The 26,229-nt window shown below is 42.0% G+C and overlaps 1 protein-coding gene and 1 pseudogene across 2 annotated transcripts; one reads left to right on the top strand and one right to left on the bottom strand.

Moving 5' to 3' along the window:
• Positions 1-4,025: 4,025 nt before the first annotated feature.
• Positions 4,026-8,409, top strand: LOC308401594 (endonuclease domain-containing 1 protein; the record flags this gene model as incomplete). The annotated part of the gene is made up of 6 exons (XM_080889867.1): positions 4,026-4,143; positions 6,887-6,906; positions 7,016-7,116; positions 7,312-7,426; positions 7,580-7,736; positions 8,018-8,409. 6 exons carry the CDS (start codon positions 4,026-4,028, stop codon positions 8,407-8,409), a joined length of 903 nt encoding a protein of 300 aa, XP_080745993.1.
• Positions 8,410-10,480: 2,071 nt separating this feature from the next.
• LOC308400745 (TRPM8 channel-associated factor homolog) lies at positions 10,481-24,476 on the bottom strand (annotated as a pseudogene). The gene is made up of 12 exons (XR_013974822.1): positions 24,417-24,476; positions 21,879-22,554; positions 15,780-15,996; positions 15,321-15,612; positions 14,764-15,065; positions 14,486-14,660; positions 13,991-14,085; positions 13,233-13,447; positions 12,549-12,785; positions 11,994-12,211; positions 11,628-11,741; positions 10,481-11,328 (listed from the first exon to the last, which is right to left on the bottom strand). The product of XR_013974822.1 is annotated as a TRPM8 channel-associated factor homolog (transcript).
• Positions 24,477-26,229: the final 1,753 nt, after the last annotated feature.

Below are 26,229 nucleotides of genomic sequence, written 5' to 3'. Positions count from 1 at the left end.
TAAGTCCCTGGAGACAAGATACGTAAAACTGACGCGTCTGGATGACCTCGAACAACTAATGATCTTTAGACGAGGACCTGAAAATGGTCAACGTTTGTTTGTCAGCTTAATTAAACAAATGTTGGCCAAGGATGGACAAAAGCGCATAACACCCTCTGAGGTTCTCCGGCATCCCTTTTTCAACCCCAAGAGTTCCCCTTGCATTGACATGAGTGCTGAAAGATCACAAATCCCGGTGGTCTTTCAGCACCCTTCAAACTTGAAATGCAAGACATCAGAGAAAATCAACTGCAGTTTCCAAAACTTGGTTGAATTGTCTCAGCAAGTATTCAGCCACACGTCAGCCAGCCCATCCTTCAGCTCAGATGAGCTTGAAATAGTTGAAGGGAGCATTTTGGGAAACCACTACAAGGTAGAGGCTTTCCTCGGAGAAGGGGCCTTTGGTATTGTAGCCAAATGCCGTGATACCGAGACCAACCGAGCTGTGGCTAATAAAGTAAACAAGAACCGCTCTGATATTCTGCAACAGGCAAAAAAGGAAATTTTCATCCTGGAGCAGCTGCGAAGGTTGGATCCAGATGCCACCAACATTGTTCAATGGAACAGCTTTTTCCTTGACAGAGAGCGGGTTTGCCTTAACTTAACAAACTTGAAGGAATTGATTTAAACCAAGATGTTATATTATATAATCTGTAAAAGTGCAAAACCTAAACAAACCCAGGATAGTAGATGTTTGCCTATTGCAGACTATATATGAAATATGGTTAAATAAAACAAGAATGTTAACTTTTTTTTTTTTTTTTGCCTGTCCCGTTTGGCTCTTTTGCCATCAGAATTATTGTCTAAAGGCAAAGAAAGATGCCCAACGGATTTACTTTACCAAATTGACCATCCCAGCCTTGCCATAATGGTCCATTTGATTCACCTTTCATTGTTTATTTTATTTTCACTTGCTGAATACGGGACAGACTTGACTGGAGGAAAGAAGGGGAGAAAGAAAGAGGGAAAGAGAAACAGCTGAGAAGAGGGACGGGGGAGAAGGGCAAAAAACAAAAACCAACAGAATGGTCAGGAAAAAAAAATGCATATATCAATCACCTGGATCACCTGCTGAGAAAGAAAAAAGAAAACAAGCAGAAGAGAACAAGAGTAATAGAATAAACAACATCACAATGATATATGGGAATATGACAGTAAATACTAAATATTAAACATTATTGTGCAGCTCATAAGATCAACAGAACACAGTGTGCTTTGCGGTAGGAGCCAAAAAGGGTGTAGTTTGTGGGTGTGAGCACCCGTGTGTACACCTGTGAGCATGGACGCGCTTGTTTTTTTTGTTTTTTTTTAAAGGTTCCTTCATGTAATGATCTGCTAGAAGGTGTGTGTGTGTGTGTGTGTGTGTGTGTGTGGGGGGGGGGGTCACAGCCCCGTCCTCCAGGGCCTGAAGCAGGTGTGGAGGAGATCAAAACTCCAGACATCCAGAGGCCCCCAGAACACAAGAGACCAAGGAAGACCAACAGAGGGGCAGCCGCGCCACTGTACCAGAAAGAGCTGAATGTTAACTAAGAACATAGACAAATGGTCTTCTCACCCACACCCCAGCTGTGTTTCCCTCCTGTTTCCCATTCCTTGATTGCTCCCCTGTGTATTTAAGCCCTGTGTTTCTGTGTCTGTGTCGTGATCTCAAATCAAATCACTTCACTTCACTTATATTGTCACATCACATGCGCAGGTACACTGGTACATGTGAGGGAAATTCTTGTGTGCGAGCTTCACAAGCAACAGAGGTGTGCAAAAATACAACAGCATAAAACAAGCAAAATATAAGAATGGCTAAATCTGAGAGTAATAAATATATGTACAATATAAGAGTGTATGCATTACTGGATGTATATACTAAATATGTTTTTCTACGTGTGTGTGTGTGTGTGTGTGTGTGTGTGTGTGTGTGTGTGTGTGTGTGTGTGTGTGTACACATATTTTACAAATTAAATAGAGTAAACAATAAAATAAAATATATGAAATTTACAGACGTTGGTAGTTGGACATGTGCAAAACAAGTGGCATTTATATACAGTGTGGAGTGCATGTGTTGAAGTTCCAGTAGTAAAGGTGAGGTGTCTATGAGGTGTTCAGCAGTCTGATGGCCTGGTGGAAAAAGCTGTCTCTCAGTCTGCTGGTACGGGACCGGATGCTGCAGAACCTCCTTCCTGATGGAAGCAGTCTGAACAGTTTATGGCTGGGGTGACTGGAGTCCTTGATGATCCTCCCCGCTTTCCTCAGGCACCGCTTCCTGTAGATGTCTTGGAGGGAGGGAAGCTCACCTCCAATTATCCGTTCAGAGCACCGCACTACTCTCTGGAGAGCTTTGCGGTTGTAAGCGGTGCTGTTGCCATACCAGGTGGTGATGCATCCAGTGAGGATGCTCTCAATGGCACAGCGATAGCAGGTCCTGAGGATGCGGGGGCTCATGCCGAATCTTTTCAGTCTCCTGAGAAAGAAGAGGCGCTGCTGGGCCTTCTTCACTGTATTGTTTATGTGTCCTGACCACGTAAGATCCTCAGCCAGATGTGCACCAAGGAACCGGAAGCTGCTCACTCTCTCCACAGCAGCGCCGTTGATGGTGATGGGGGTGTGTACTTCTCTGCACCGCCGGAAGTCCACTATCAACTCCTTTGTCTTTGCGACGTTGAGGGTGAGATGGTTGTCTTGACACCAGTGGGTCAGGGCGCTGACCTCCTCCCTGTAAGCTGTCTCATCACTGTTGGTGCGCTCTGTTTAGACCCAGACCAAACAGTGTTGTTTGACTGATGGCCTTAATATAAAGACTTTTGGACTTTACGTTTCCCAATTTTGCTTTAAATTATAAAGTTATTGTGTTATTTATATATGGCCTAATAAATATCCTTATTGCTGTTTTAGAGAATCGGTGCTTCAAAGGATAGTTGCAGATTTCTGACAGAATCTGCAGATTATGAAGTACAAATAAAATGTTTATGTTTCAACATTGTCTTCCCAACAGTTTCACTAACATCTACACTGGGTGCCCAGGAAGCGTTCGTGATGTCTTCTCGGGCGCTGATAATTGGCGTCTGTCTTGTGTCAGTGATGTAAAAGACAGCTTTAATGCGACATGACCATTCAAACAATAGATGTGTATCAGATTCAGTACCACATACGAAAGTGACCCAGGTCGGATTTGAAAATATCGGATTTGTGCTGTTCACACTGTCATACCATGATTGGGTATGGGTTGCACAGGGTCAAAAATGTCAGATTTGATGCGCTTTCGCCTGCAGTGTGAACGTAGTCTTAGTTTTGTTCTGTTTGAGTTCAGCATTAAAGCTGTTTGAGTTCACGTTTGTCTCTGGAGCACTTTGGGTCCTCCATTTCACCACTCCTACCTGCACACTAGTGATGGTGAGATGAAGCCTTGTGATGAACTGTAGCTTTCCATTGTCCCGATTTGTGATTGAGGTGTGAGACAAACGACCACTGGTCCAAGTGCTTCAAAACAATGATTTTATTAAACACATGTGTGGGAAGATACACAGCTCTATATCGTCAACACAGATCTCCGTCACAGCATAAATTCAAAATGGTTTTATTATGTCAGGGTTCACGCCCCTTCTCGCGTCGGAAAGAATATCACATGCACAGGTTTTAATTAATGACAGTTAAACAAGTTTCCATGTTCAACAACATTCTGCCCTATATGGTTGTCTGACTTCACCAGATGTTTCCTCCACTTTGGATGGAGCAGCTCTCAGGGAGGCCGCCCTTCCCTGAGCCTGGTTCTGCCGGAGGTTTCTTCCTGTTAGAAGGGAGTTTTTCCTTCCAACTGTCGCCAAAGTGCTTGCTCATAGGGGGTCATATGATTGTTGGGTTTTTCTCTGTATCTATTGTTATAGGATATACTGTACAATATAAAGCGCCTTGAGGCGACTTTTGTTGTGATTTGGCGCTGTATAAATAAAATTGAATTGAATTGAATTCAGAAGTTTGCAGACGACACGGTCATTATGGGGTGTATCTTGGATGATCAGGAAGAGGGATACAGGAGTCTGGTGATGAACTTTGTCACATGGAGTCACACAAACCACCTGGAACTGGTTGTGGACTTCGGGATGTCCAGAGCAGGTATACTGCCAATTCAGATAGAGGAGAGGAGCCGGAGATGGTCAACACATACAAGTACCTTGGGCTGTGGGTGGACAACAAACTGGACTGGTAATGCAACACTCAGCACCTGTATAAAAAAGGCCAAAGCAGACTGTACTTCCTCAGGAGGCTGAGGTCTTTTAACATCTGCAGGAAGCTCCTGAGGATGTTTTACCAGTTGGTGGTTGCTGGAGTACTTTTCTATGCTGTGGTGTGCTGGGGGAGCAGCACAGCAAAGAAGGACTCATCCAGGCTGGAAAAACTGATCAGGAAGGCTAGCTCTGTGGTCGGCATGAAGCTGGACACTCTGGTGACAGTGGCAGAGAAAAGGACACTAAAGAAAATGCTGGACATTATGAACAATGCTGGGCATCTTCTGCACACGGCCATAAACAACCAGAGGAGTCTGTTCAGTGACAGGTTGCTTCTCCCAAAGTCAAGAACCAACAGACTTAAAAACGCCTTTGTCCCACATGCCATCAAACTGTTTAACTCCCCTCTGGAGGGGAGAGGGAGGAGAGACAGGAGGACAAAGGAGTGGGGAACAACTAAGCTGTAGTGCCTCTTCACTGTGCAATACTTTTTGTTAATATCCAACGGTGCAATAGACTCACATACTTGAAATGTGCAATTCCCTTGTATTCCTATTTATTCTATTTATCCCTTTTGTATACTCTGTATTTATATATGTGTATATATGGTATATTTCTGCTCACATTCTGTAACTTCTGTCCGTGCTGTGAAAACCGAATTTCCTGGAGGAACCCACCCGAGGGATTAATAAAGTTTCAACTAATCTAATCTAATCTAATCTAATCCCTATTATACATTTTTGATCTACACACGTGTTGCTGCCACAGACATCGCATGCTCGTATTTCATTGTCATGAGACAAAAATCACGGTTTAGTAACTCAGTAAAGCAGCGATCTCACGAGAAAGTAATAGTAATCTAATTACTTTTTTGCAATAGTAATCCCTTACTTTACTCGTTACTTGAAAAAAGCAATTAGTAATTAAAGAGTATTACTGCTCATCTCTGGATAGTACCTGGTACCACCTATTTTTTTTAGCACCTACTTCAGTGAACTGAGTTGGTTGTAATGGATCAATTGTAATGGAAAACAACTGAAACTGACTAGAGTAGAGTTGTCTTGAATTGAGCCAACCCAAGTAGGTAATGTGGAAAAGAGGCTATAGATGCCATTTATGTGCAAAGGGAACAACCGTTTTGGAACCAAGAATCTGGCCTAAGAGTCCATCTTTCACAAGCTTACAATACTTTGATTGCATCTATTCCCCAACTCTCTGAACTGTAATCATGGCCTTTAATCAATGGTCAAGACAGTTTACATATTAATGATCATGAAGCTGAGTTTATGGCTCATTGTTAGGAAATTATGCTAGTTTTTGTTTCAGCTGTCCGAAGAAGTCACTTTGATTGGTGATGAAATGTTTCTCTCACACCTCTGGAAGCGCTGCTTCCAGATGAACAGCATTAACTTTCTGTGATGACCTCTTGGCCTATTTGAGTAAATGGAACAAGTCAAAATGCAAACAAGTTGTTAGATTAATCAGCTGAACTAAATATATTGGATATCTGTGAAGAGTCCATATGTGAGGTTTAACTGTAGCTCCTGTTGTAATCGTGGGAAAATCAGCATATGAACAGATAGCACTGTGCTGCCCAACCAAGAACTGATTGTTGGAGAGTGTAAGTAAATCTGTCAAAACCGCATGCTAGTAATATTCCAGGAGGTGATCTGGAGTGCAAATAACTGCATTGGAAGTAAGAGTGTTTTATGTTGTATGAGCCTATTAGTAGGGAAACAGTATCTCGCCTACCAATCATTAAAAACATGCAACTTTCTGAATGACATGCAGTGAAATGTTCTTGTTTCCAAGGAATCAGACAGTAGCTAAAATATTTACTGGATGTGATTCTTGATTTCATAGAGTATTAGGCGAGAAATCAAATGCACAGCAGGGTTTAAAACCAGAAACAGTAAGTGTTTGTTTTGAATACTTTGAGGTAAAAGTTTTCTAATCAAAATGTCATTTTGTCAGAATATATTTAGAGCATAAAACATATTTTGGAATACTATATTACTGCTGATATATTCTTTCTTTCTTGTTTTCTTTCTTTCTTTCTTTCTTTCTTTCTTTCTTTCTTTCTTTCTTTCTTTCTTTCTTTCTTTCTTTCTTTTGTTTTTAAACAGAACGCTGTACTCATTTGTACTCAAGCAAGTGACTAAGATTTACTCACACTCTCACTATCATAGTGCTAATTTTACCATTTTCTACATCATCTAGTCAGCCGCACCCGCTCTTTGGTAAGCAGATTCTGGTTCATTCCACACAAATATCATGTGCTCAGATAAAACTGGACAAACAGAGTGAAAGGGAGTGGTGAGAAGTCACATATAAAAGCCAGTTTCTTCAGGGTGAACTGTGGCAGCAGACAGGTGCACCAGCAGGTGAGTGGAAACACACAAATATCAACACAGATGGTCCAAAGCAGCAATTAGCTTATTAGTACGTGATGGCCTGAGCTATACATACACAGCAGCATATACTTTGTAACGTAGCGCCTTGTTAACAAAAGTGTTATTGCTTTGTGTTTTATTCAGGTCAATAATCTCAGACACCACACTTCTGATCCAGAATGCAAACATTCATAACGTTGTGTGCTCTTCTCCCGCTCCTCTGTTTTGTCCACGCAGATGTTGTGGAACGTTTTGAGGTTTGTTGGTTTCTTATTCCAGATTATCAGAATAATTAAATATGTGTCTTATCAAATAGCTTCACTTCTGTTACTATTAATTATTATGTATTTTATCATTTTGCCCCAGGATGCACCAGAATGCATGAAGTACTTTTACAAAGAAAAGGTGCCTGAGTTGGGAGCATCCACACCTGGTGCTGCCCGCCTCTGTCAGCGCTTTGTCAACAGGTAGTAAACCGGCAGAAAGAATACTTTAAAACTGAATCAGCATACACAGCATTGTAATGTGTACTCAGAATACTGTTTTTCTATGGTATCTTTGAAAATCCAACTGCTGCTTATCACTTTTAGAACGAAAACTTTCTTTGTTCTTTATTTATCATAGTAGCACTTCTGATCTATTGCTAATATTTGCACCATCAGGTATCACTTTGCCACACTGTATGACACCATCCATCGCATTGCTGTCTACTCTGCCTATCAATTCCAGCCCAGTAATGGAGGTGGCAGGGAGAACAGGTGGTTTGTAGAGCCACAGGTTTGTTCCACACGAGCTTATTTTGCATATATATTTATGTCAGAGAGAAAGTATGAAGAATATAGAGTCATAAAATTTACATTTTCTGTTCTTTTAGACATTTTTAGATCGTAAGGAATTAATTATTTGCTATCTTGTTTCCATGCATCTTAGCTGGTAGATCGGTCTTGGCAGGGAGAGATGAAAGATGGATACTGGCTGGGGCAGGATCACCCTGGTGTCTACCTTGGAGAGAGACAAGCTCTGAATGAGGACTACACAAATTCAGGCTTTGACCGTGGTCACCTCAACCCCAATGGACACCATCCAGGTTGTATGTTTTTCAGGAGGGTAGACAGTAGATGGCAGTACAGGACTGGGAAATTGTTTTTGACTGCAGCAGCTGAGGATAGATAGACTTAACTAACGGGCAGCATCTCCAGCCTTATGTTTCAATGTTTTCTGCTAAACATGCTTGAAATTTATAATTTTCTAGAATATTTTAATTGCTGAATGAAAATGACTAACCCACTTCTTGACTCATCGTGGCTCTCACCTTTTCTTTGGACAGAGAGACTTTAAGCTTGTCCTTCTTCTCCTTCTCTCCTGCAGTCCCTAGTCGCAACGCCACTTTTACCCTGACTAATGTGGTTCCTCAGAACCCCAAGCTGAACCAGAATGCCTGGAGGATCCACGAGTCCCAGCTTACTGAGCTTTTTCTGGAGAAGTGCCCTAAGGCGTACGTGCTGGTCGGTGCCATTCCTTCTGCAGACAGCTGGATTGTTAAAAACAATGTTAAGCGTGTCAACATCCCAGACTACCTGTGGAATGCCTACTGCTGTGTGGACAACAACGACAGACCCATTCAGAGCGGCGCTGCCAGAGCAAGAAACACAGAGGACAACTTGGTGGAGCAGCTCTCTCTGGATAAACTGGAAACATTCTTGCAGCAGTTCACGGCACAGCCAGTGGGAGAGTTGTTTTACAACAATTGCAGAGCATAAAAGCAATGATGGCAGTAAATTTAAGGATCTTTTAATTGTACATTGTTGTTTTACAGTAACCAATGAATCCTTACTATTAAATATTAAATAAATGAATAAAAATGAGAAGCACAAGGATAATGTGGTTATTTATTAGTAACTGTGTCGCAAAGGAAGGCGAGAAGGTTGTGCAGTCTACAGTACTGTATTCAATGTACACACTCGACTTAATCGAGGGCCTGTGATAAAGACAGAGCAACAACAGGAGTCTTAAACCTGTAATTAAACTGTAAATGCTGTCATACAGTGAATAAGCTGGAAATTGGTGATTAAACTGACTCTCAGGAGGTGTTATATTAGCTACACTTTAAGCTGACATAATAAAATGTTACATATAAACCTACAGCTTAGACTTGGAAAGTAAAGTTTAGATTGACTACCATTATGAGAAAGGCCAGGCAAAGCTTAACATTTTTTATTTAAAGACATTTAAAATGCTTCTTCAGCTTTACCATACGTAAATACAGCTCTCGGAACTACAGCATTATGTTTCAACGTTTTTTTCTAGACATGCTTGTATTTAATAATTTTCTACAATATTTGAAGACTCTCACCTTTTATTTGGACTGAGAAACTGTAATCTTGTCCCTCTTTTACTTCTTACCTGCAGTCCCTAGCCTCAATGCCACCCAGACGAATGTGGTTCCTCAGAATCCCAAGCTGAACCAGAATGCCTGGAGGATCCACGAGTCCCAGCTCACTGGGCTTCATGTGTCTTTGGGGCCACCCACATGTTCCAATACTGAGTTTCTTGCACAGCTGAAATACTTCAGGTCAGGTCAGGGATGACCCTCTGTTTGGGAGACTGTACTCATTAAAAAAAAAGAAAAAACTATGACAAAAAAGAAGAGGAAATAATGATACAATCACAGACTTATGAATGATTCAAACTGCCTGAGCCCAGCTGAGGCTCTTCATATACATACTGTTAGGTACATATATTTTTCGACACTGACACAAGTTTTTTTTATTACCTGTTCACTGCAACATATGCCAATTATAGTTATATAATGGACATAATATACAGACTCTCAGCGTCCACATTCAGATTGGGTGAAGGGTTTAAGAGTTTTAGCTCCTTAACATGTGCCGCCCTATTTTTGAAGGGAACAGTAGTAGTTGAACAATTGACTCAAATGCAGGTGTGGGCAGTTCCTTCATTATGTCATTATCAGTTAAGCAGACAAAAGTCCTGTAGCTGATTTGAGATGTGGTGCTTGCATTTGGAAGAGTTCACTGTGACCAGAGAAAATGCAATCCAAAGAGCTCTCCATGCAGAAAAACAAGCCATCCTTAAGTTGCCAAGAAAAGCCAGCACAGTTTAGGAAAAAAGTCAAATTGATTGGGTGTTGTTTTACAATATAGATGGACAATGACAAAAACATGCAGTCAAAGGAAGTCAGGAGTTTGATAAATCAAGGCCACTGCATAAAGGCCTTACAGAGCATTAAAAAGGAGGAAACCCAGCATCTGGTGATGTCCATGAGCTCAAGACTTCGGGCTGTTATTACCAGCAAAGCATTTTCAACCAAGTATTAGAAATGAACATTTTATTTTCAGTTCTTTAATTTGTCCAATTACTTTTCACCCCATGAAATGAAAGGATTGTGTTTGTTATGCAACATTTTTATTCAACCGTAATTAACATACTGAAAATCTGAACTGCAGTTGTTTCATTTGAGGTTGAGCATCGGGCACCAGTGAGTAGTTTTGCAAAGAAATTGATCCTGCTAAGACAAGAATGTGGCAATTTAGATAGTTGATTAATGAGCATATGTTGCGACTCTATCATATCCACAACCTAGTAATGTCGAAGGAAGGCAAGAGTACGTTGACGTGGGCGTGAGAGGAAATAAACGCAAAGTAGTAAGTACTGGGAGCAAGGCTGTGAATGATGGCTTCTTCATCATAATTATGTCTGAAAAGTAAAAACAAACAGCCTGTGTTGCAGGAAGGTGTATATAGTAAAAAAAAAACCAAACAAAAAAAAAAACGACAGACTTAATTATACAACTATTGTTTATTGTGTGCATCAGTTCTCAATTTAGAGGCAAAAAAATTAGTCCAGGTTGTCCCTGGCGATTGACAAGTTCAAAGTTCAGTGAAAGCATTACATGGTTATTACAGAGTGATAATTATGGGTTACAGAATTTTACAGACTTACTGAAATGCTACTTGCTGCATTAAAAACATGATTACTGATTAAACCAAAAAGCAACAGCATAACCACAGCTCACAGTCTAGCTGCAATCTGTGTGTATGCTAAATAATTACCTTTTTATAATTCACAGAGCTAAGCCGTTTTGACATTATGGCAACAGATCTTCACTTTGAGGAACAGCAATAATAATATTTAGCTCCTCTACACTGCAACCCAACTTACAGTTCTTCCCCTCCTCTCTTACAATCCCAGATATAAAAATAAGCACAGAGGACATGTTAATGTCCAAGTTTACTCAAAGAAATCTAGTTAAATTGGAGGGGTACTAATTTGGAGCAAATGATCAGTGCAAATACTGTGAAAAAAGCTACAACGTTCCTCTGCATGCAATAAATGTTATAAAAAGATTAATATAAAGCGTTTAATGAACTAAAGTTTCACTCGTTACATTTCTTTATTCCACAGTCGTGTTTAGTTCATCTGTACTGGGTCATGGGGTGATCATTCCAATAAGGCAGCTGGGACAGTTTCCTCTCAGTGGCTGTTTTGATGGGCCAGCCCCAGGCCTTGAAGAAGCCGGTCAGGTTCATCCCCACAGTCTGCGAGAAAGTCTCAGCATACAGGTTCATCTTTGTGTCATTGTCATCAGGAAAGTCTCTCATGTGGTGGTACGCAGCAAAAACCTTCTTAAAGGCATCCCAGCCAAACTTTTCCTGGAGCTACAGAGAAGGTAATTATAACAACAAGCCAAACTATTAGCTGTCTTTTATGTTAGGAGCAATAATCTCTTGACCAAAGCATCAGAACCTGTTACCATTTAATGTTAGCTTCACTATAAGTCTGCAAGTCTATATGGACTTTCAGTCTTATTCATACAGAGGTGGGTCGAGTATACTTTAAAAGCAAAGTTTTTTCAAAAACTTGCTCAAGTAAATGAACTAGTTACTACCCACCTCTGTATTCATATCAAGTGTTTTCTTTACTATGGATCAAGCAAAATTTCTCTATAATTTCTCACCTGCAGATATGTTTCCAGGGCAACCCACACACTCCAGTCACTGAGTTTCCTTCCTCCCTTGATGTACTCCTCTACTCGACTCTTTCGTTTAGCTAAAGTCAAATCACCATGAGCCTGCACGAAAGAACATGGAATGAGATAGTTGCTAAATCATGTGATCACAGCAAACTCAGTCATGAGTTTTCTGATGATGATTGATGTAAAACAAAGAAGAGTTTTAAATCTATTTATGTTATGTAGTTATGAAATCATGTGATCACAGCGAAAAAGGTATGTGATGTGCTGTGATAGGATACAAAAAGAGTTTTCTTGATGTTGACTAATATAAAACAAATGAGACTGTCAAAAACACTTGATTTGCTCTACCTGTGCTCTGTTGATGCCCAGCACCTCTTCATTCACATACACTGACCACAGGTTGCATGTACACTCTGTGGTGTGTGGTCAGAACTCCCAGCAGCTTCTCTGTTGGTTGTGTCCAAGTTCATGGATGGGGCCCCACAGTTGTTTACCTTTTTTAACATCAACTACTTCAGCAGCTGAGGCATGGTGTGCCATGATGGGATAACCTGAATGCATCCAGCCTTAACAGAAGAAAAATACATGACATTTTGTTTTCCTGCCTCTTTCACCTACCAGAATTGACACATGTCAGTTCCCAAATCCCACCCTTTGCCAGATCATCTTGATCTTGTTGTATGTGAGTAATCCAGTAGTCTCTACTTTAGTTGATATTCCTCATCCTTTCTTTGTATATATATTTTGTTTTCTAGAAATCTTTGCATCCTCTCATCAACAGAGTCAAAAACAAATATAAAAATGTATCACACTGAGCATGAACATGATGTTTTAGTTAAATTGTTTGTCATCCACAGTGAGTTGGGACTAGTTTCATGTCCTTGGGAGTCAAAGTGCACTTACCAGCAGAAATCTGCACATCTGTCACAAAGCGCTCCTTGTGGGGAAATTTGTGTGATTTGGCAGCCAGATCCGCAATGGCCCTCATGATTTCATCCCAGAGAGCAGCCACCTCCTCGGGGTGCTCCAGACCCCGAACAACATGTGATGGTACGGTGAGGACGATGTTTTCAAACTCCAACTCTGTCCAGGGCCCAGGAGCCGTGCGCAGCTTTAACCATTCAGCTGCAGTTGTTGCACCTGAAAAGAACAAAGAGAGGAGCAGATCTATTAAAATGCTTTGAATTACTGCATTTTAAAAAATATAAACATTTTCTATAGTATCTGTATTTTGTATTTCTGTAATTTTTCAGCATCACATATGCATTTGATTACACCCTTCAAACAGCCTTTAAAGTTTTAAAACAGGCTTTTGTGTAAAGCTGAAGGCTTTGAATAATAAGAATTAAGCAAACCTTGTACACTGTTTTAGACGAGAGGGTTAAGCTGTTAACTAGATTTTTGTTTACTTTTCTTTACTTAACTTTCAACATGTTGAACTGAAATTGTTTCACCTGCATCATCCATTGAAAACACTTGGGATCAGAATGAAGGTGATCCAAGTGAATAAGATTAAGACTTATCAGATATCTTCCATTAACTCCATGGACATAAAGTACACAGCACTGTTATAAACCACAGACTTACCAGACTTGTAATATGGAACAGTTACAGCTTTCTGCACTATGATCTCCAACCCCTTCACTTGTGTGTTGGGTGGGGCCACCAGGTAGATGAGCCCCCCCCCACAGGTTGGACACATGCATCATCTCTGATGTAACAGGAAATCGCTCATGAACACGTGGTGGTCTCTTCAGCTCATCCTTGTCATGTAGGTCATCAGTTTGACAGCCTATCTGAATCTGTAGATAAAATGGAAAATCTATTGGATTTAGCGTCAAATTACAACACCCGTCGCCTTTGCAAACAGCCCCATTCCTGAATACAGAGTGCATTCAGGAATGATTTACAAAGCAGTTGTCATGATTACATTTTCTTTCTTGTGGTGTGCTATTAGTTTCCTGTGTCAATATCGTCCAATCAAGTAAGAGATTTCAGGGATGGTTTGAGCTGTTAAATGACAGAAAAAAATCAAGTGGGGCTGGTCCTTTAGATTGAATGAACCTTTGCTGCAAACAGGCAGACCCTAAGGGGCTGTTGCGGCACGCCACGCAGCACAACACAGCATAACTCAACACTCCCAAAAGCTTCAAAACAGAGCTTCACCTGTGGGTGATATCATGGTCGTTACATCAATCTTTGAAATGGCTGAAACTACAAATGGACCTTGTTACAGTTACAAAGGGTAAAAAGGAGTCATGCAAACCTCACTTGAGGTTTTCATGAACATGTAGTGTCATCAGAAGGAGAAAGACCTTTAAATTATACAATTTTGTAGGTTTCACCTTCCACTCCTTGTTGATAATCTCAGTTGGCATCACCATGTAGGTACTCATACAAGGAGAGAGGTAGAGACCAGTGCTGATCCACTCTTCCCCATCTAACACACACACACACACACACACACACACACACACACACACACACACACACACACACACACACACACACACACACAAACACAAATTTGAAAAAAAAAAAGTGTCACTGGGCGTCTATCTCTGAGAGAGAGAAATTTGTGGGGGAGAATCCGTTTCTGTGTCATGTGGGATCGGAAGTTAGGGATTTGACTAGTGAACACTACGAGTTCCTACAGACTTAGTAGATAGAAACTGTGGATTTTCTCTTGCTTGAAGATTTTGTAAGCAGTTATCAAATCACTTGGACTGTAAATAAACTCACTGAATCTGACCCACTAAGTTTTGTGTTTAAGTGTGGCTTGCACACTGGTTGTGACATATTCACAGTTGACACATTTGTCCACAAACATGAAATCTGACCTGCTGTGGTAACATCGATCTTGAGCCTGTGGTTATAGACGTCTGGCATCAGTGGCCTATCCTTGATGAGGTAGGGCAGGAGGGCCTCAGGATTTAGGCAAAACTCATATACAGGTGATCCCAAACTGAGGAGTAGATGGTCTTTTGGCGTCTTTGCAGGGCAGCTGTCACTCACCTTGAAAGAAGAACATATTAGTGTAACATCTTAGTGGTTAACAGCTGCCATATAATCATCAGTGCACTAGTCTGTGCTGTTCAAATGTTTTTTCTCTACTCACCTGTGGCAGGCCTGACCTCTTTAACATGTCAGTGAGTGCAGCCAACACTTGAGTGTAATAGAAGCAGCCACGTGCCTTTGTGCGCAAATAAGCATCACAGTCATTGCCCAGCTTTTTAAGACATCCCTCCTCATGCTTGCTAAGTTCTACACCTGTAGTCACATGGGCAGCAAAGCGGTGTAGAAGGTGGCGGAAGTGGTAAGTATCTTTAATCGGCCAGCTGGGTACAGGGGCTTTGTATGTTCCTGCACGGATTGTTTCTCCTAACAGGCTCAATCCCATTTGGTTCAGGATCTTGTTCCCTGAAAAAAAGTAAAGCCAGTTTGACTTTGAGTCATGTGGTTGGAAATGTCTTGACTTTGTTTTTGACCACTAATGAGAAGACTCCTTTTTGATCCTTGACTTATCACAACATATCACACCTTATAATGTATAAGTCTGTTACAGCACTGCATGTATACAACACATTTTACACATGGACAATTAGGTGGAAAATAAGAACACTACCGGTATTTCTACTCTGTATATTTTGAAACCCTTGTGGTGCATTTTCATACCTGAGAAATCTGTAAGTGGATTTTGCCCAGCATGTGTCTGCGCCCAGTACCAGGCATGTCCTCCAATCAGCAGGCCTCCTCCCTCTGCCACAAAGTTTTGAATTTCCTCCAAATGCTCAGTGATATACGCTGTACACACAAACACGCTGAGGTCTTTCCTGAAGTTTGTCTTCTCGCACTTCAGCCCAGACTCACTCAGAACTTTGAGTGCAGGATCCACCATGACACCAACAACCCCTCTGCGCCCTTCATCCAACCAGTGAATGGCGTTTCTCCAAAATGGAGCCATACTCTAAAATCAAAGGAAAGCAGCAGCAAAGGAAGTCATGGATTTGGTGATATATCAAAGACAAGTCCAATCAGCACACATTTCACTTCAATCATCCTGAGGTCTAATACCTAACCCTCTAAAGATTTTGACTTTGAAATTTTATGACTAACATTTAATGTTGACTCTACCTCAACTTCAAGACATCTTTCATGTGTAACCACAAGGACTCGTCCTCGCCCATAGTAGGCTCCTGCCAGGAATGGTCGTCCATCTTCTGTAGTCCCGATGGGAAAGGCTAGTGGGCTGTGGACTAGAACCTCAGAACACAGATACTCAGAGGGGAGGTTGAATTCTGAAACCCCCTGGAGTAAGAACCCCAAGTCATCCTTGAAATCCCTGCCTGTCCTGTATTTGAAAAGTGGAATAGAAAAGTGACATGTGCAGAATTAAAGTGATTTAAGAATAATTGTACACATTTCTTCATATAAAAAAAATCAGTGGTTTGTAAATTAACCTATTTGTGAAAACTATATAAACTCTGTAAAAATAAACTGTCACGATCTGAGGGGACAGACCGTGCGGGGGTGTGTGTGGTGGACCCAGGTGCGAACACAAGAGAGTAGACCGAAGTAAACTTAAACTGAAAGCGAGCCTTTATTGTGGCTGATGACAGGTCTCAACACAAAGCAGAAACACCGTGACTAAACTGAACCTAAACTAAACTGGGAAACAGATACTGATAAACTAAGGAGACTCAGAAAACCATGACGATGATCAAAGGAGCTTGCAAAGAAAAGCGTCTGGACTTCTTTAAGTTACTTGAAGACGTTTCACCTCTCATCCGAGAAGCTTCTTCAGTTCTAAGGTCAAATGACGATGATGTACAGACTGGCCGGGAGGACATGGAGGATGGGAACACAGACGACGTGACACAGACTGTATGAAACACAGAGGCTGTGTCCCAATTCAGGGTCTGCACGCTTGAAGTATGCGCACTACGCGTACTACGTACGGTGCGTACTATAAGTACGAGAAGTGCGGAAGTGAGAGGCTTGTGAAATGGGACGGTATACGCTTCGTCGCGCTGTTCAGGTTGCCTAGCAACCATGTTACTAACCGCGAGACACGTGACATACAGCATTGTTTGACAGAAATGAAGGAGAAAAATGTTTTGTTGGTCATTCATTTTTGTCATGACATCACTTTGATTAGTTGAGTATCTGAGGCTGAGACCACGGGACTGTAAAACATGATTGTTGGGCTTCACTTCTGTGCTGAACAGTCATTTAAGATTAGTTAGTAAATAACAATTAGTTAATGTTGTTCATGAGACTAAAGTCATCTCACTGTGGTAATGTAAATATAATATGGCCAATATTATAGTATTGTCAGATATATCTATCTACATCTATCTATCTATCTATCTATCTATCTATCTATCTATCTATCTATCTATCTATCTATCTATCTATCTATCTATCTATATATATATATATATATATATATATATATATATATATATATATATAGGAATGCTACTACGCAAGTAACCCCGGCGGAAGGGGCTACATGAATAGGATGAGGGACCTATGGATTCTTTGATACCCAACATCCACAATGACGGCGAAACAACTAGTAGCTCAGTGTTCCAACATTCGAAAGAAGGGACTGCTCTCACAGCTAGAGATTGACGAGGTACAACACAAATCCTACGGCAAGGAGGAGTCAGGACGCCAGGTCAGGGGGGAGATATCATCACCCCCACCCGAGATTGGGTACATAGCCCCAAGTGCGATAGGAGAAGGATTGTTGAGTGCGATAGGAACTGACCTGAAAAATAGGATCATGGCCAAGCTTGAAACCTGGATCCCCCGTAGCCGGTTACCAAGATTACGTGAAGTACCCTCAGAAGGTCTGCTAGATGATGTTAATGCAGCACTACGGACAATACCTACAACCACGATTACCGACACTAACAAGCTGATCTACAATACGGCAGCAGTGATCAGTGAGATGCTTGGCTACAAGTTGAACAGCCACAAGGGGCAGTACCCTCCATGGAGAAGGAGGCTAGAGGGCAAGATCAAAGTAGCACGGAGGGAGGTTAGCCAACTAACTGAGTTGCAGAAAGGTGCGACAAAGAAGGTGCATGAGAAATACAGCAAGCTGTCCATACCTGAGGCCTTGGAAACTGCCAAGCAAAGACTCACAGCCTTGGCCAGCCGCTTGAGGAGGTACACCAGAGAGATAGAAGGCAGGAGAATAAACCAGCTGTTCTCCACAGAACCAGCAAAGGTGTACTCTCAGTGGCAAGGGAACAATAATAATAAGAGAACAGCACCACCAAGGCTGGAGACGGAGCAATACTGGAAGAGCATATGGGAGAAGGACGCAACCCATAACGGCAATGCTCAGTGGCTAGTGGATCTGAGGGCAGACCACAGCGACCTCCCTGAACAGGGTCCAGTAACCATCACAATGGCAGATATCCAAGAAAGGGTCTCCAGTATGAAGAGTTGGACAGCACCAGGGCCCGACATGGTTCACGCCTACTGGCTGAAGAAGCTGACTGCACTCCACGAGCGTCTGGCAGCACAAATGAACCAGCTGCTAGTTAACGAGAGACACCCGGAATGGCTAACCGAAGGTCGGACGGTCCTGATCCCCAAGGACCCCAAGAAGGGACCGGTCCCCTCCAACTACTGACCAATAACCTGCCTCAGTACTACATGGAAGCTTCTGTCAGGCATCATATCGGCTAAGATGAACAGGCACATGGGTCAATACATGAGCGGGACACAGAAAGGAATTGGCAAGAATACCAGAGGCGCAAAACACCAGCTACTGGTAGACAGAACAGTCAGCCGAGACTGCAAGACCAACCTGTGCACTGCCTGGATTGATTACAAGAAGGCCTATGACTCAATGCCCCACAGCTGGATACTGGAATGCCTAGAATTGTACAAGATCAATGGGACCCTAAGAGCCTTCATCAGGAACTCAATGGGGATGTGGCGTACAACACTAGAGGCCAACTCCAAGCCCATATCACAAGTCACCATCAAGTGCGGGATCTACCAAGGAGATGCTCTGTCCCCACTGCTGTTCTGCATAGGCCTGAACCCCCTCAGTGAGATCATTAACAAGACTGGCTACGGATACCGACTACGGAACGGAGCAGTTGTCAGCCACCTCCTGTACATGGATGACATCAAGCTGTATGCCAAGAGTGAACGAGACATTGATTCACTGATCCACACTACCAGGCTATACAGCAATGACATTGGAATGTCGTTCGGACTGGAGAAGTGTAGTCGGATGGTAACAAAGAGAGGGAAGGTAGTCAGAACTGAGGGGATCAAACTACCAGAAGGCAACATTGCAGACATAGAGGACAGTTACAAGTACCTGGGGATCCCGCAGGCGAATGGGAACCATGAAGAGGCCGCTAGAAAAGCTGCAACCACCAAGTACCTGCAGAGGGTCAGGCAAGTCCTGAGGAGTCAGCTGAATGGTAAGAACAAGATCCGGGCCATCAACACGTACACCCTGCCCGTGATCAGGTACCCTGCTGGGGTAATAGGCTGGCCAAAGGAGGAGATAGAAGCCACTGACATAAAGACAAGAAAGCTCCTTACCATGCATGGAGGGTTTCACCCCAAGTCCAGCACCCTGAGGCTGTACGCTAAGCGGAAGGAAGGGGGCCGGGGACTGGTGAGTGTCAGCACCACAGTCCAGGATGAGACAACGAACATCCAAGAATACATTGGGAAGATGGCCCCAACTGACCGAGTGCTCAGTGAATACCTCAGGCAGCAGAAACCCAAGAAAGAGGAGGGAGACAAGGAACCATCATGGAAGGACAGACCCCTGCATGGTATGTACCACAGGCAGATAGAGGATGTGGCTGATATCCAGAAATCCTACCAGTGGCTGGACAAAGCTGGACTGAAAGACAGCACAGAGGCACTAATCATGGCAGCACAAGAACAAGCTCTGAGCACAAGATCCATAGAGGCTGGGGTCTATCACACCAGGCAAGACCCCAGGTGCAGGCTGTGTAAAGATGCCCCAGAGACAATCCAGCACATAACAGCAGGGTGCAAGATGCTAGCAGGCAAGGCATACATGGAACGCCATAACCAAGTGGCCGGCATAGTGTACAGGAACATCTGTGCCGAGTATAACCTGGAAGTCCCGAGGTCAAAATGGGAGATGCCCCCAAGGGTGGTGGAGAATGACCGAGCTAAGATCCTGTGGGACTTCCAGATACAGACGGACAAAATGGTGGTGGCTAACCAACCGGACATAGTGGTGGTAGACAAACAGAAGAAGACGGCCGTAGTGATCGATGTAGCGGTTCCGAATGACAGCAATATCAGGAAGAAGGAACACGAGAAGCTGGAGAAATACCAAGGGCTCAGAGAAGAGCTCGAGAGGATGTGGAGGGTGAAGGTAATGGTGGTCCCCGTGGTAATCGGAGCACTAGGTGCGGTGACTCCCAAGCTAGGCGAGTGGCTCCAGCAGATCCCGGGAACAACATCGGAAATCTCTGTCCAGAAGAGCGCAGTCCTGGGAACAGCTAAGATACTGCGCAGTACCCTCAAGCTCCCAGGCCTCTGATAGAGGACCCGAGCTTGAAGGATAAACCGCCCGCAGGGGCGTGCTGGGTGTTTTTATATATATATCTATATATATCTATATATAGATATATATAGATATATATATAGATATACACACACACACACACACATATATATATATATACACACATATACATATATCACTGACTTTCAGCTTGTTGTGTTTGTGGATATATGACTGACTTTAATTATTAAACATTCGCACATAAATAAGTGATGTCATATTCAGTACTTTTGACAGTTCACTCTTCGGCCGCTCCATCTTATTAGGGAAATTCCATATACATAAATGTAAATTTCAAAACTCAACCCCATCATTTAATTTGTTTTTGATTGAAATTGAATATTACTTAAACTCTCTTACTCTAACTTCCAATAAAAAAGGTTTATTATTGATTGAAATTAATTCAGAAATGTTTAACGAATGAGCTGTCACAACTTTCAAGTACAAAGTTGTTATGAAGTCTGTCACATTCCCCCCCTTTTTGTCTTTTTTCTTTTTTTTCCCTTTATTTATTTATCCTTCTTATTTCATTGTACTGTATATTGTTACTCTTATTTGCCGTGTATGTCTACTGTACAAACTGAACTGGAATGACTGACTGTTCGCTTTATAATTTCAATGAAGTTTGGAAAAAAAAAAAAAACCTCTCCGACCGCTCCATTCTGCCGTATTTTGCGGCAAAATTCTCCACACCCACCGCCGCGCTATGAATTGTGGGATATATGGGACCACGAAGCGTGCACCGGACCATGCTTGATATTTGGGGAAATCGACGGAGCATTTGGAGTATGCATTTGAAGTACACTTGGGTTGGGACAGCCGTCGTTGCGTGGCGGTGACTTAACTGCATTTAAAATGCGTACTTCAAGCGTACAGACCCTGAATTGGGACACAGCCAGAGACTAAATACACATGAGGGATGATCAGGGGAAGTGGCCACACATGGGAGCACAGCATGACACACATGAACCTAACGACAGGACAGGAGAAGTGAATCTGAATACACTGACATTGAATACAGACTTTCAAAGGAAAAAACAGGAAACATGGAGATTAGACATGACATGAATTAAACATAACCACGCAGACATGACGCATGAACCAGGGAGACTTAGTACAGGGGGAGATGACATAAACAACTAAGGAACAAAGGACTAAACAGCAATCTCAAAATAAACTGGATGAGCTAAACTAGGGCACAAATGAATACAAAAGATACATAAAACTCAAACACTGGGTCGCTCGACCCAGGAACATGACATAAACTGACTTTTCTGAAAAGATAGAGTCACACACACACACACACACACACACACACACACACACACACACACACACACACACACACACACACACACACACACACACACACACACACACACAAACTAAGTCCTTTGATGGACTTTTGTGGATGATCCTCCCCTCATCCAAGATCCAGGAATGCTGGGAGGGGAAGATCCCAATATAAATTAAATTAGCTAATAAAGAAATGGTATCAGTCCCAAATTTAACCTTAGGAAGACTCTTTCAATGAGAGAAAAACTGTTTTCAAAAGCTCAAAAGGTCACACAAAAAGTTATTATATGGAAAGTGGAACTTTTGTAAACGTTCAGTAAAACAGAGCTATATAGAATACTCACGCTAATGACTTCCAGGAGGACGGGATCTGAGGGTAGACGGGCAGGTTCTCCGCCTCACCATAACGCTCAGTGAAGTAGATTCCTGCCACTCCTGCCACTTTATTCCCATCAAACTGATGCAGTGTGTTCTCTTTGGGGTGAGTTGCAGCCCAATGCCACGCCTGCCCAGCTATCAGCACCCCTCCTCCAGCTTTCAGAAACGCCACCAGCTCTGTTGGGTCTGAGCCCACACTGTAGGCATCGGTCACATAAACACCAACTCCCAGTCTGTCACTGAAAGCTCCCACAACTTCTACTTGGAAGCTGGATTTTTGGAGGTTATCAGCAACTGCACTGACTTTTCTGTGCACCCTTACAGAGAGGTTATCAGATCCATCACCTCTCAGCCAGGTCACAGCATTTTCTACCAGAGCAGGAAAGGTTGTCAAGTAGCCCTCATGACCCAGGACCACAATCCTTCCACTGCCGTACAGAGAGGCAGCCATCAGCACCTGACCTCGACTGTTCATTGCTACAGGAAAGGCATGGTCTCCGATCAGGACCAGGTCACTGGGAACATAGGGTCCCTGTAGGTCCAGCTCCTTCAGGCCTTTCATCAGGGAGGCGTAGGCCTCTTCATGTTGGTTTTTGAATGATTGGTTAGATGACATAGTGTAGAGGATTTACACTCTGTAGACTGATGAATAAGGTTAGGATGCAGAAAGAGGAAGTTGTTAACACATCAGGTTTAATCTCATTACAGCCAAATAGCTGAAAGTTTCCTTCTGTGGTATTACGCTGTGGCCCAACAGTTTAAGAGAAACACACTCTACGTGACAGGACAGGAGAAAGAATAAAAATGAAAGCAGAGAATGGAGCTGGTTATACAAGGTTATGTGCTAAGGAGGAAAAAGCAAGGGGAGGGACCACTGATAAGACACAGCTCCTTTTATCACCACTGGTGCAAAAAGTGACCATAAATGAATGTTTAATCAGAATATGACGTGTTCTCTGCAAATTGGCAAAGATCATTGTTTTAAAATGTATTTCCACTGAAAAAATGAAGAAAGGAAGTGTGTCACAGCTACTTCGGGGTTAGCAGGGAAGGAAAGAAAATCTTCCAAGAAGCAGGTGAATTTGGCAGTATGGTCCTAGTAACTGACCAGGAGTTCAGTTTCTGGACCAAGCTGCAAATGTGCAATGAAAACAGTAAAAGTACCTCATTTTGCATACCCAAATACATTAGATGTCTAAATGTCCTTAATTATATTCCAACTTGTGTCTGCCTTCTTTCTGTAAGGCCAGCATCCAGTTTTAGATGAGGGAGTAAAGAGTGTGGCCAGAAACTTTATTACACTCATCCACCAAAATCTTGATAAAGGCAGTGAGACAGACAGTATGGTTGGCCGATATGTAAATGTTTTCAACCGACATGCGTCATTCCAATAAATGAGGCGATATCGCGCAGTCGACTTTTTGATGGGCGGAGCAATGTAATCATGCACGGACTGATTTGCGCATTTAAAATTTAGAAGCTTTGTTTGGAGGAAATATTTTTCTTTCTTTTCTTGTTTTGTTTTTTTTTTTAGCATTAATATCGCTACTTTTTGGATTATTCATTAATTAATTTGAGAAGCACCAAATCACACAAAAGACTTAACATTACATCGAAGATTTTTTTTTAATGTTCGCTGGAAGAGACATTTTGGTTTTTAACTTTAATTTTGTTTAATTTTGTGGGCGACTCAGGGGGTTGGAAATCGCATCTGTAACCGGAAGGTCGCCGGTTCGATCCCTGGGCTCTCTGTCCTGGTCGTTGTGTCCTTGGGCAAGACACTTTACCCTACTTGCCTACTGGTGTTGGCCAGAGGGGCCGATGGCGCTGTGGCTACAACTGTAGCTGCCTCCACCAGTGTATGAATGTGAGAGTGAATGAATAGTGGTATTGTAAAGCGCTTTGGGTGCCTTGAAAAGCGCTATATAAATCCAATCCATTATTATTTGGTTACAGTGGCAATTGTGAATATAACACACAATGAAAGTTGAGACAGGGTCCTACTGGTTTGGAGCATTTTCACAGAAACAAGTACCCCTTCAGACTCAGGTGATTGTCACTGCTGCCTCACTGTTATTTACCTCACTATTGTTATTTACACAAGATTTATGAATAGCCTTGAAAATGCCTCTCTTTGGAAATAAAATACTTCCCAAACTATTTCCACAGTTACAAAATTAAGAACAGAGTTGTGTGTATTGTTGTGTGTGAGTCTGTGTGAATGTAATAAACATGTTTCGTCCTCCATATTCTGAGGTGCATTCTCCTGAAGGAGTACATAGGTCAACCTTAACACATAAGAGATGTCTGTCTACTCAGTAAGGCAAAAGGAACCTGATTAAGTTTTATAACACTGGAGTCAACGTTTATACAAAAGCAAGTCTTTGACTACTTGAAAATCAAAAGCTAAGATGTATTCTGCAAAAATAAAAGGCTGTTCTTCACTGATCTCATTACAACCAAACACAACTTAAAAACACAACACTTTAGGGTTTTTGTGTTACCTGAAAGATGCCTTTCTGTTGTATTAGGCTGTAGAGATGAAAGACCAGGAGCTCTACGTGACTGAACAGGAGAAAGAATGCAATTCAGAGCAGGGAAAGGTGCTGCTTATATCAGGAGATACGCAAAACAGAGGACAAACATACAAGGGGAGTGACCACTGAAAGGAGGCATTTCTTTTTATGGCCACAGAGTCAAATGTTTATAAAGATTATAAATGTTATGTAAATATGAGAATGGGTAATGAGAACTTTGATGTGTTATATCCTCCTAAGAACCAACCTATCCATTTATGTCCTCTGTAATGGACATTTGTTTTTGGTCTATATCTTTTGACTTATTTAAGCTATCCTGCTAAGTCCCGATGTACTAAGTCCAGGACATCCTGGGCTTTCCATTGATATCTCATGTGTTTAGGTGACCTCTTTTATATTACATCATTAATTACAATCCATCACAGACCGATGTGTTATTTTTCTTTGCTATTTGAGTTTAAACTTCTTTCTGTTAGGCTCATCCACCAAAATCCTGATGGAGGCAGTGAGACACCCAGTGAGGTTGGCCGATGTGTAAATTCTTTAAAAACCGACATTCGTCAGTCAGTTCAGCTTTCCATGGAAGACTGTACTTTATGCTGTTTAAAACCCACATGCCTCCAGAATGAAACATAAAACCAAAGCAGGTTAAGACAGAGTCCTACTGGCTTGGAGCTATTTCACAGAAACAAAAAGTACTTCCTTTTTACGCTCAGGTGTTCTCATTGTTCTCACTGCTACCTCACAGCACAGCCTGGTGGGTTGTTATTGACTGAAGATTTATGACTAGCCTTGAAAATGCCCCTTTAAACTTGCTCCCTGTAAGCATCATAGTTACAACAGCAACATCAGACTCACACACAGCAGTTCTTGTCTGTGTGTGTGTCTGTGTATAAAATGTAAATCTGCTTGGTCCAGCAACTAAAGGTCAAATCTTTCTGTGCAAAATAAAAGTGAATACATGAAAATCATCATTTTAGTCAATTCTGATCAGGTCAAGAGGTCACACGAAAGTGGTTATCAGGTTTTTAAGGCAACTCAGGGTTTCCAAATCTACCTATGATGTAGTTAGAACAGGTGTTGGTGTTGCTGCATATGACAAAACAATGAAATACTGTGTGACTGTGTGATCGAGAGACCTTTGACCTTATCCTGCCAATACTCCTTGTAGCTGAGGATACTCCTTATTCTTTATCAGTAAACAAACAAAAAAAGGATGTTTGTCTTTTCATTAGATCAGACACAACCTGCTTAAGTCTAATTAGACTCACGTCAAAGTTAATACAAAAGCAATTCTTTGACGTATTAAAAGTCTAAAGCTTACATGTATCAAGTTTAGAGTCTTTAGAAAAAGTGACCTGTGAACAGCCAAGAGACACCAAACAAATGAGACCCAGTGTTAGTCTGTTTTACACTACACATCATCCCTGTGTTGCGTGACATTAGTGCATGTAGCAAAAGCTTAATGGGCATTTTTCCTCTTGTCTCCAACATAAATGGAATAGACACGAAAGAACATTCACAGAAGGACAGAAACACAGAACTACAGTTATTTGGTCAAACTACTTTTTCAGCAAACACACCTAAAGATGCACAGACACTTTACACTCTGCTGTGTATGTGTGTATGTGCTCAGTCCAATGTTTAACAACTAAAGGTCAAATCTTTCTGTGCAAAACAAAAAGAAGTATAAGTAAAGGCAATTGTGCAAAACCTGACATGGAAATCATCAATTCAGCAAATATTTGTCAGGTTAAGAGGTCAAACGAAGGCGGTTATC

This window comes from Rhamphochromis sp. 'chilingali' (genome assembly GCF_963969265.1).
Source record: "Rhamphochromis sp. 'chilingali' genome assembly, chromosome: 8".
Classification (NCBI taxonomy): domain Eukaryota; kingdom Metazoa; phylum Chordata; class Actinopteri; order Cichliformes; family Cichlidae; genus Rhamphochromis; species Rhamphochromis sp. 'chilingali'.
Note: the sequence above shows the minus strand (reverse complement) of the source record. Positions and strands in the feature narration are given on the sequence as shown.